Source organism: Piliocolobus tephrosceles, chromosome 2 (assembly GCF_002776525.5).
Source record: "Piliocolobus tephrosceles isolate RC106 chromosome 2, ASM277652v3, whole genome shotgun sequence".
Classification (NCBI taxonomy): Eukaryota; Metazoa; Chordata; class Mammalia; order Primates; family Cercopithecidae; genus Piliocolobus; species Piliocolobus tephrosceles.
The window spans coordinates 52,061,038-52,073,074 of NC_045435.1; the positions used below are offsets into that span (position 1 = coordinate 52,061,038).

At 45.9% G+C, this 12,037-nt stretch overlaps 1 protein-coding gene across 1 annotated transcript in view; it reads left to right on the plus strand.

The window, feature by feature from the left end:
- The window catches only part of SRGAP3 (SLIT-ROBO Rho GTPase activating protein 3), a 266,271-nt gene that overhangs the window by 202,066 nt on the left and 52,168 nt on the right, over nt 1-12,037 (plus strand). Inside the window, exons 10-11 of the mRNA XM_023218565.2 lie at nt 1,513-1,597; nt 7,264-7,291. Of these exons, the coding sequence (XP_023074333.1) occupies nt 1,513-1,597; nt 7,264-7,291 (113 nt within the window). The remainder of the gene's footprint in view (nt 1-1,512; nt 1,598-7,263; nt 7,292-12,037) is intronic.

Below are 12,037 nucleotides of genomic sequence, written 5' to 3' on the forward strand. Positions count from 1 at the left end.
ACTCCTTCCTGCAGGTCCCCATGTGGCCCCCTTTCCACCTCCTTCAGACCTTGGCTCAAATGTCCACTTTGCAGTGAGGTCTTCCTGGACTTCCAATCCACTGTTCACACTTTATTTTATTTATTTATTTATTTATTTATTTATTTATTTATTTATATTTTGTGGAGATGGGGTCTTACTCTGTTGCTCAGAATGGAGTGCAATGGCATGACCATAGCTCACTGCAGCCTCAACCTCCTGGGCTCAAGTGATTCTCTCACCTTGGCCTCCTGAGTAGCTGGCACTACGGTACACGCCCCTAGGCCTAGCTAGTTTTTTAAACTTATTTTTTTAGAGACTGGGTCTTGCTATGTTGCCCTGGCTGGTCTTGAACTTCTGGCCTCCAGCAATCCTCTCACCTCAGCCTCCTGAGGAGCTGGAATTACAGGTGTGAGTCACCATGCTCAGCTCTGATTTCTTTTTATCCATAGCATTCACCACCACCTGACCGAGTGGTATTTTACTTATCTTTTTTGTTCATTTATTGTCTCCCTCCCCACTCCACCACATAAGCTTCAAGAGGGCAGGGATCCAGTGAAATTTCTCAGCACCTACTCTAAGCCAGTCACAGCTTTAGGCACTGGGGAGCCGGAGATGAGCTGGGTGTGGAGCCCACCCTCCAGCAGCTGGCCATGCAGCAGAGGCATGCCCAGTGGGGCTCTGGGACTGTACAGGTAGGGGAAGCTGGTACCCGTGTAGAGGTGGCTGAGGCCCAAGCTGAGTTCAGGCAGGTAGGTGTGTTTCTGTCCTGGCCTGTTCTCTGTCCTTCAGTACCGCTCTAAGGTGCACTGCACTGGGCCAGGGCCCTGAACTAGGAAGCAGGTTGGGGCTGGGTGTGGCCCACAGCTGACTTTCCATGGGACCTTGGACAAATCACTTCCTGGTGCAAGCTTCATTTTTCTCATCTGTAAAAGAAGAAAATCCTATCACCTACTGCAATTTGGGTTATTTTAATGGGAAAGCCTCTCAGGGGCCTGCAAGCCCTTCCTCCTTCAAAGCAGGGCCAGATGAAAGGAAGACTTGATCCCAGGCTCCTCTGACAGATCCGATAAAGCTCTCTGGCCTCGGCTGCGCGTGGCCCCTGGGATGGTTCCCATTTTTATTGCTCTTGGCACATAAGCACAGTGGAGCTTTGATGACGAAAGAGGCCCTTTGCTTTGTCTCCTTGTGGCCTTTACCTGACAAAGGCAACTTTCACTGCTCCCATTCTCCCCCGGCTTGCTTTGTGTTCCTAACCCCTGACCTGAAAGGCCTGGAGCCCTCCAAGGCCTGGCCACGGCATGGCAGCGCTGAGGATCTAGATGGAGGAAAGCAAAGACGCAGATGCAGAGGCCTCTCTGTTCCCTGCACTGGGGTCCCTGAGGGTGACATGATCTCTCTTCGGCTTCCTTGTCCCAGAGGTCAGTTGCAGAGGCATATATCCCATTACTCGGCCTTGCAATCTATAACTTCTTTGTGCCTTGTGTCTTACAGAAATTTAAAGAATATGTGAATGGCAGTAACCTCATCACCAAGCTGCAGGCCAAGCACGACTTACTCAAGCAGACCCTGGGCGAAGGTGAGTGAGGGGGCGGAGGCCCTCTGGGAGATGCTCTGTTCCCCACTGGGTTTCACTGTGTCCCCCTGATGTGTTGAGCTGCTTAAGCTTTAGACAGCAGGCATCTGGCAGAATGAACCTGGACTGACCAGGACTGGGCAGGCTGGGAAAATTACCTTGGTACAGATGCCTTGGGGGTCCAATCTAGCTATAGAAAATAAAGGGCATGACTTGCTTTTTGATTAATAGAAAGAAAAAATAAATAAAAAAAGAAAAAGAAAATAGAGGGCAACCACAAGTCTTAGTTTAGGTTGGCAGGGACAGTCCAAGGCAAACTGATAGAGGGGCACCCATCAGGTAGGGAATGGGAATCCAGGGCCTCAGAGGCCGGCACTGACATTTTTCAGCAGACACTGTTTGCAAGGAATACTACTGGAGTGTCTGGCCAGGGTTCTAGGTCCAGAGAAGGAAAATCCATACATGTAAGTCAGGGTTTGGCCCTTGAGGGACCTGATGACCAGGCTTAAAGCCACTCAATGCCTTCCAGTGGCAGTTGGAATAAAATCTCAGCTGCTGTCATGGCACGTGAGGCCTTATAGCACTTAGCTTCTGCCTGCTTCCCTGACCTCATCGGTCATTCTCCCTTTCCTTACTATGCTGTAGCCTCACTGAGCAAATTTCTGCCCTTCAGGACTCACCAAGCTTGTTCCTGCCCCAGGGCCTTTGCATCTGCATGGGTAACCACCGCTGACATCAGGGGATAGAGCTTTTCAGTTACACTAAAAACTTCCCTTGTGCTCCGTTGCAGTCAGCCCCCCATGCTCTACTCTGATCTGATTTCTGTCCCTGCAGATTAGTTTTGTGTGTTCTAGGTAGTAAGAGCGGGGAAACTTTGGGTGCTGATGGAAATAAATGTTCCATATCCTGATTTGAGTTACATGGGGGTAGACATTTGTTAAAAACTCATTGACTAGGGGATAGGAGTGGGGAAGACTTATTTGCAGTGAGCTTTTTCTTCATTCTTTCCCTCTAAATTTTACCCATCCCGACATTTCAGTATCGGGCCGGGGATAAAAGGGGTGTGGAGGAGTGTGGGTACCAAAAAGGGAAGAAAAACAGTGAGAATGGAGGAGAAAGGGAGAAAGTCCAAGAGTGGAGCTCAAGGTGTGGGTGCCATGGGGGCAGCTTCTAAGACTAGCATTAAAGAGGAGGGCCGGTATTTATAGGCACAGGTCAGGGGGCTGTTCCTCATGAGCCAGGTAACAAAAGGTAGGACCATATGAGTTGGTGGCTACTTGCAGTTTTGAAATTAGATGCTGAATTTGGAAAACTAATCTTCTTTTAAAAAATAAGATCCTGGGTCTGGTGCAGTGGACTGTCCACGACTTCTTGGCGCAGAAGCACAGTGGAGCTTTAACGAATAAAGAGGCCCTTTGCTTTGTCTTCCCGCGGCCCTTACCTGACAAAGGCAGCTTTCATTGCCGCCTTTCTCCGGGGGCTTGCTTTGTGTTCCCAACTCAAATGATGATGATGATGATGATGATGATGATGATGATGATGATGATGATAATGACGGTCATCATCATCTTCATCATCATTATCACCATACTTAGTTTTGGTTGGCATAACTCCTGGTCCATTTGGTCCTCCAAGTTTATTTAGCCTTCAACTATGCCTTGCTCTAAGATTGCTCTACCAGTCCCTCTTCTGAGTTTTGAGCTGATTAGCAATAAAAAAAAAAAAAAACTCCCGGAAAATGCGTTCTCAGAAGTAGAGGGGCAGCTAAGAAAAAACCATCTGGAAGAATCTCTGTAATCCTGTGTTCAGTCAGCTGGCTGTAGAAAGGCTCACTGTGCTTCCTTTGACAACTGGATGGTTCTTGATAGACTGGTCAGTTCTAGAGAAGTTTTTTTTTTTTTTTTTTGAAGTAAATGTTCTATTTTAAAACAGTTTTAGAGCTACAGAAAAGTTGGGAAGATAGTATAAAGTTTTCATATACTCCATATCTAGTTTCATATACTCCACATCTAGTTAATGTTTATTAGCATTTTACATTAGTATACTATATTTCCCTCAGCATTAATGAATACTGACCCATGTTATTAACTGAAGTTAATAAATTACTGCATTACTGAAAAAGATGGAACCTGAATAAATTGAGACCAAATCTCCATTTTTATATAGCCACTACATGATAAAGATACATATAGATTCTCAGGGCACTGGGTGAAAGGGGAGAATTTGCACTGACCTAAATGATAGATTGGAAATTGCCCACTGGGTGAAGGAAGAAGGGAAAAAATTCAGCAGGCCAAAGAGAGCTCAGAATCTTAGCGAATTCATCCTTCTGAGTGTCAACTGGTGATTCACCTTTTCCTGAGTGTTTTGGTTCTTCTTATTCAGTAGAATTCTCTTCTAAGAGTAGGATAGTGTTACAGCTGCATCAGTGGCCTTTTTATGCCATATGAAGGCCATTTTGTAGTATCATGTCTAGTGCCTCAGTTTCTCTAAAGTACAGTAGCCGTCTTTAATGTGTGGTTTTGCTTTCCATGGTTTCAGTTGCTTGTGGTTAACTGTAGCCTGAAAATATGAAATGGAAAATTCCCGAAATAAACAATTCATAAGTTTTAAATTTCTCGCTGTTCTGGGCAGCATGATGAAATCTTATGCCGTCGTGCTCCATCTTTGCCAGGATGTGACTCCTCCCTTTGTCCTGCATATCCACTCTGGATACAGTACCCACCCACTGGCCACTTAGTAGCTGCCTTGGTTATCAGATTGAAAAAACAGAGGACATGTGGGATTTGGTACTATCCACAGTTTCAGGCATCCACTGGGGGTCTTGGAACATATTCCCCACAGATAAGCAGGGACTGCTGTACTCTTTTGACAGGATAGCTCAAGGAAACTACAAGTTAGATGAAACCCAAGGTCTTTGGGGTCAGCTTTACTTAGAAGCAGATTTGAGAACATGATTGACCCTAGACATACAAGTCAAAAAGCTTCCAGGTGCTTGGCAAATGGCATTCCCTGTTACAAAGGATGTCACTGGCACTTCTTGGGAGCAAGAGCACACACCTTGGCTGTCGCTGTGCCATTTTATTGGCCAGAGAATTCTCAGTTTATCATCATCTCTGAGTCTTAGACTTATGACCTTTTTATTGCTCTGGGGTGTGAGTATTCTGTAAGCTCCAGGGTTTACACTCAAGATGCAGTTGGTTTTTCAATTTCTGAAAGCCCCTCGAGCATGAATGAACAGTGTGCTGCCTATAAAAGGGAAGGTGCAAAACCTTTTCAGGCCAAGATTTAATCGCCCATCACAGAGCAAAATGGCCACCAGGCCCAGGCCATCTGACTTTCTAGAAAATGACTGAACCACCAACTATAAAATATATTTTTAAAATTCCAACAGGTCTCAGAAGGTAAAGGATGGGCATTTTTTGATTCCCATGTGTGTTCTGACATTGAATGTGTTCTGACATTCCACTCCACATCCTAAAACCTTTGATTTCTACCTGCCCCCATCTGTTCATTCATCTATCCAAGAGCACAGGCATTTTGTTTGGCCAGGCCTGGGGAGATAGTGGTACACAAGAAAGATAAGGTTCCTGCCCTCATGGAAAAGAGAGACCTCAAATGGTAAACAAACTACTAAGAAAGTGTGATAGTTGAGCTGGGTGTGGTGATGGCCCTGTAGTCCCAGCTACTTAGGAGGCTGAGGCAGGAGAATCACTTGAGGCTAGGCAGTGGAGGCTGCAGTGAGCCAAGATCACGCCACTGCATTCCAGCCTGGGTGACAGAGCAAGTCTCTGTCTCTTAAAAAAAAGAGAGGGTGGGGATTATAATTGTGTTAAGTGCTATGAATGAAAACTTTGGGCTGAGATACAGAACAATCATATACGTGTCAGGGAGAGATGGGGGGACCTGCTTTAGACAGGGTGATCAGAGAGGGTTCCTAGGGGAGTTACTGTTTCAGCTGAAACTAAAGGATGAGAAGGTGTCAGCCAAGTGAAAAACCAGGGGAAGAGTTTCTGGGGAAGAGGGGACAACATTTGCAAATGCGGGAAATGTGGTGAGTTAGAAGAATTGAGAGAAGGGTATTGTAACTAGACCATGTGGAGTACATAGAAGAGTGGACAGTTTGGGAACCCAGAGAAGGAGGGATCTTTTCCTGGGGATGGAAATGTTTTCAAATTGAATTCTGGTGAGGGCTGCATAACTTTGAATAGTCACTAAAAATCGCTGAATGATACACTCCAAATGGGTGAATTTTATGATATATAAATTATACCTCAATTATGCTATTTTTATAAAAGATGGCAGTGCGTCTGAGTTTGGAATTCTAGGGAAGGGTAAGATCTAGACATAGAGTAGGGAGTCCTCGGTAAGCACTTGCGGTCACTTAGAAAGGATGTGTAGAAAAGGAAAGCAGCCCTGGGTCTGTGTCCTGATGGCACTCCAACATTTTGAGGTTTGAGGTTGGGCAGAATGAGGAGGAGACAGAAAGAGAAACTGAGGAACCTGTAGGGCAGGAAGAACACCTGGAAAGTGTGGAGTCATGAAAGTGAAGAGGAGAGAGCTTTGTAAGAAGGGAGTGGTGAACTGAGTAGAATGGTGCAGAGGTCAGGTACAATAAGGGCAGAGAAGACCATTGGATTCAGCCTGAAGGAGATCCTTTTTGACCTTAAGTGTTGACCTTGACAAGAGCAGTCTCAGCCCAGGGATGAGGACAGAAGCCTAGCTGCAAAAGGGCAAGGAGGGAATAGGAGGGGAGGAAGCAGTAGTGCCTCCAGACAGCTCCTTCAGGGAATTTTGCTGTAAACAAGAGCAGAGAAATGAGGATGTAGCTGGAAAGAGAAATGGGGTCAACAGAAGGGTTAAAAGCTAGGTCGTGCGTATCCAGAACACATAGATATGCTGCTGGAAATGGTCCAGAAGAGAGGAGATTGGTGATGCTAGGGAGAGGGGAGATACCTGCAGAAACTGAGGCCCCCAGAAGGGCAGAGGGGATGGAACCAGGGCATAAGCAGAAGGTCTGGGCTTTGTCTGGCAAGTAGGTGGGAGGGCCTAATGGAGGCACGCAGATGGAGAACCCATATTACTTGATTTTCTTTTCCAATGAAGGAAATGAGAAGATCTTCAGCTGGGAATGAAGGTGGAGGCAGGGCAGCAGGGTGGAGGAGCACCAGCCTTATGGCTGGTATCCTTCAGTGCCAGGCATATGACAGGGGCTCAGTCAGTCTTTGTTGCCATTAAACATTGCAGGAGTTTTCGAACTTTGGGAGGCATAGAAGTGATCACCAGGGGTGGTTGTTAACATGCAGATTTCTGGGTTTTTATCTCAGAGATTCTGATTCAGAAGACCCATGAGAGAGCCAAGAAATCTGCATCTTTAACCAGACCCCCAGATGTTTCTGATGCAAGTAGCCAGAGGGCTGTAGTTTGAGAATCACTGAAAATGTCTGTGAACAATAACATGTGTGTGAACACAGCCCTACAAATAGGAGGCTTTTAATAAAGAATTAATAAGACGCAGTTCTTTTCAACAGACCATACCTTAGGCATAATTAGATTTCATATTTCATAAATAATTAAGACTCCTTGTGTTTTGTTTTTAGAAAAAGACGAAAGTTCTTTGGTTTAAAAAGAAAAGGCAATTAAACATTAATGTATACTTTTCTTTGCAGGGGAAAGAGCAGAATGCGGCACCACCAGGTGAGAGTGGGAGAGTCGTGTTTTCTTTCATCTGCTGCCCGAGGTGGGAGTGGGATGGGGCTGGGAAGGCACTGCTGGGAGCTGGAGAAGCAGGGATGGCTTCTTCACCAATGTCCCCACGGGCTGGTGTGGGTGTGCCTAGGTGAGGCACAGTTGCTGCTTCACTGCTTCTAGCATTAGACTGACAAAGCCACGCCCCTCCAGGCTGGCGATGGAAGGGGCGCTTTGGGGGCTGCTGTGTGGCAGTGGGGCACCCTCCCTGTGCGCTGGCCATCGGGTGAGACAGTATTGTCTACTCAGAGTGGCTGAGGGCAGCCTGTAGGAGCCAGAGGCTGTGGGGTGGCTGTTGACCTCTCTTCCCACCTGCTATACCATGCTGAGCAAACTGCCCAGCCTTACTGCGAGGACCAGCCTGGGGTCCCCATGTACCAAGGCTTTGGGTCAGGCTCAGATTGCGCGCAGCTGGGCACACGCATGCGCATAGATATGCACAGACTCCCCCGCTGTCCACACCCTGGCTTGGACCTCACGGGCACTTGAATGGACTGACGGAAAGTAACACACGGGCAACTTCTGCTTTCTCTTCAGCTCATTCAACATTCCCTTTTGCGCTTTTCCCTGAGCAGACCAGAGCCAGTGAACACTTTCCACTCAGCAGCTGATAGCTGAGGGGCTGACTTTACTTCCCTTTCAGAAAGCTTAGATCCATAAGTGGCTCTGTCACTGGCCAGGTTGTTTGCTTAGAGCTTATTTCATTTCTGCGTTCCCAGTAAGAGATATTGCACTGCCTACCTGGAATTCAGCCAGTGGCCCAGAGGCCAGCACTTTTCCATCACATGGCAATAGAGCGCTACTTTTTGCCTCACTTTCTGGGCCCGAGGACCTGAGGGCATTATTTTCTTTCCCACAAATGCTTCCCAGTGGCCCCAAATCCTGAAGAAACCATCATGTTTGGCAAGAGCAAAGATGAACTCCCAACTCTCTCCTGCTCCTTGGGAAGGGAGTGGGGCAAAGTCTTGGAAAACTCTAGGGTTTTCGGTTTCCTGGGCTCAGGATGGGGAGACCGAGGGCTCGACAGAAGTTCAGCCCGTACAGCTGTTCCTCTGGGCTCTGGCAATTTGGAAGCATCAGGACGATTCACACCAGGCGAGGCCCTTCCAGCACATGGGGCGGCAGATGTGCAGGGTCACTTTCGAAGAATCTTTTACAAACCTATAATAATTTTTTTTTTTTTTTTTCTGGCGAGAGAATGTTGTCATAGTCTCAAAACAACAGAAGCTGAATTTTACACCAAATTCTGCAAATAGTGAAACAGATGGGGGATGAATTGAGCTGTCCCTCACTTCCTCCTAATTCCTAGAACTCATGCAGAGAAGTTTGTTCCAGCAGAGTGTGGGAGAGGAGATCTGTAATCAAACCCTTGGCCAGGTCTCAGGGTCGTCCCTCAGCAGAAAGTTGAGGGTTTGTTTTTGTGTGTGTGTGTGTGTGTGTTTTAAACAAAGCCCTCTGAAGTCTTCCACACCCTCCTTGACCTAGGGCCTGGGAAATCCAAGCTGAGTTTATCAGACCTCCCACTTAGACACCCTGCATTCAACTGCAGCTACCCTGCATTCAATTGCAGACATAGCCCTATGTACTCTGGTTCCTGGTCAAGGTCAAAGTAAACTAAAGTCTTTGTTAGTAAACTAAAAGTCTTCCCTCACCTCCAAAATCATTATCTAACTTGTGGAAATTGTTGCTAACAACGTCTCTGTCCTATGACTCTCTCTGTATCTTCCATGGACTCCCACGTGAGGTGGATATCATTTTTGGATGGTTATTTGAGCAGGATCTCCTCAGCCAAGTTGCTGTTGACCTTGTATAGAGGAACTGGTTTTGCATATGGGCTACAGTATGTTATATTTTTCTCACACTTCAGAACCTTATCTTAGAATAGACCAAATTCGTAAAAACCCTGTAATTCAGGATGGCCAGATGTGATAATGCACTTAAATTTAAAAGTGTATTGTAAATGTCGAAGCAAGATGCAAATATAAGATTTGATTATTGTGATTCAAATGATGTCTGGCTCCCCTTACCCACGTTGACATGCCCTCGTGGTCTGGATTAGAGATGAAATCACTCGAGATCTTGTTCAAGCAGATGCAACACAGTACACAGCCCATGCATAGCCTCCAAGGGCCCGACTGGCATTGCACTACAGCATTGCCACCATTTGGGATGTTGACCTCCAAGTCTATTAGGTTATCTAGGGGAATTTTTCATCACATCCCTTTAGTTGCAGGATAATTTTGAGGCAATTTCCTGTGTTGCCAACGTGTGTTAATTTTCATCTTGATTAAAAGGCAGAAAGGGGACATTGGTCTCTGGTTTCTCTTTCTTCCTCTCTGTGGCTTTCTCTGTTCCTGTTTTCCCTGCCTCTCTTTCTTTCTTTCTTTCCTTTTTGCTCTGCATCTGAGCAGCAGAAGAGATGGAAGGCTTAGGCTGCCCCACTTTCCTTGGCCGGGCTGCCCCCCTGCTCCCCACTTTGTGCCCCACCCAGCACTTCAGTAAGTCAATATAGATTTGATATTGTGCAAAGTTGGGATAGCTACGTTTCCTTGTCAGAGATTCCAGACAGTGCACAGAACACCACACAAAGAAAGAAATCCCCATGTGATTCACGCAGTCCTTTGCTTTCTGGATTGGGCAGGAAAAAATGGAAAAACGTATCTTATTTTCCCTTTATTCCACTTTGTAAAATTTAAGAAAAAACAAAAAACACTTAGGACTTTCTTTTAAGGAAACCTTGCAGTTGGGCACCATAGGTTTTTTGATATTGAGTGTCCAACACCTGCTTTAAGAGTCTCTGCTCTTCCTGGCCATGAGAATTTAACAGATAATTTAATGTTACTTCTGGATGTGCTATGATATGTTCTATGATAAAATCACTTTCATACTCACACTAGAGCCTTGAGAGTAGGAAGAGCTGAATTTTACCACCAGCCTCAATCACATTGTATTTGTGTGATCTTAGGCAAGTTTCTTCATCTTTTGTGGGCTCATTGACTTTGTATGTAAAGTGAATTGAATATTTTTTCCCAACCTCACAGGGTTGTTGTGAGGTTATCATGCAATGTGATAAGGAAATGATCTGGGAATATTCAAAAACAAACCAAACACTGTGAAAACAGGGTGACAATGTTGCTATCATCAAGTTATTTCTAATCCCCAAACTTAAAACCTTTGGCCTTGTGTCACATTTTTGACACTCTCTTTTGCCTTTGGTATTTGAAAATTTAAGAGCAGATCTTGTAAGAAATCCCACCCCCACATACATACATCCTCAAAAAAATAAGTAATTTTTGAAAAAGAAATGACATGGACTTAGCTAACCAAATTGACATAGATCCAAGATGGGCTGGAAATAATCTTGCTTGTTGTTTCTTTTCAAAATTTTGATCTGTGCTGTTATTTTGTTTCCATTGTTTGGGTGGCATGATATTTGGATTCACCTGGTTTTTGCCCATGCATGTACTGGAGCTAGCAGCATTTGCTCAATACTCAAACACCTAGGAGAAGTTGGTTAGAGGTCCCTGGGGTGGCTGGCCTACTGAAGGAGACAGGTACAACAAGTCCAGTCAGCAGAGGCAGCATGAATCTCATTTATCCTGATTGGCTGCATAGTCCAGAAGATTTCTTGCCCACTCACAGAAATCAATGAAGACTTGGGGGACCAGGTCTTTGCTTGTCATGTGTGGACATTATCTGTGCCTGGCTGAGTCCCCACTTGTTGCTACCCAAATTTTGAACCAAGCCATTTGAAAATGAACTGCCTCTCTTGGTTAGGGGCCCTCTTCCTAACCTTAAAAAGCCCTTTGCCCCAGAAGGCTGGCACCATTGAGTCAGGCCAACTTGTGTGGTGAAATGAGCAAATAAGCCAACACAGGTATATGCATGGTGAGCAATTCTGGAAACAGGTCCAGTGTTTGTGGCTGTTTCACTGGTGAACTGTGGTATGGTTACCCCTCCCTGTGGCCAAGAGTGGAGCATACTTTAGGAACGGAAATCCTAAAGTAAAGCAAGACACTTTCAACCTGATCCCATAGCAAAGGTGACTGGGGTAGATAAGTCCTTGGTTGGAAATAAAAAAGTGCCCTAAGGCTCCGTGATGGTGGTCTGGTAGGAAAAACCCTGAACTTGGAGCCAAAGAGTCCTGGGTTTGGGGTCCAGCTCTGTCAGTTCTCCTTCACAGGAGGCTTCAGTTTCTGCCTCTGTAAAATGGGGCCACATATACAGGGTTGAGGTGGCATTAAGTATAATAATGGATTTGAAAGTGGTTTAATTGAAAATGTTCTTGAGGCTGGGTACAGAGGCTCACGCCTGTAATCCTAGCACTTTGGGAGGCCAAGGCGGGCAGATCATGAGGTCAGGAGTTCAAGACCAGCCTGGCCAACATGGTGAAACCCTGTCTCTACTAAAGATATAAAAAATTAGCTGGGCGTGGTGGTGCATGCCTATAATCCCAGCTACTTGGGAGACTGAGGCAGGAGAATCGCTTGAACCTGGGAGGCAAAGGTTGCAGTGAGCTGAGATCATGCCATTGCACCCCAGCCTGGGTGACAAGGCAAGACTCCGTCTCAAAGGAAAAGAAAAAAAAGAAAGTGTACTTGACTAAAGAACAGGATACTACCATCATCCTGGGGTCACCCAGGGACCCCAAAGAAGTTGCAGCCTCCCTCATGGTATCAGTTTCTTCATCTCTGA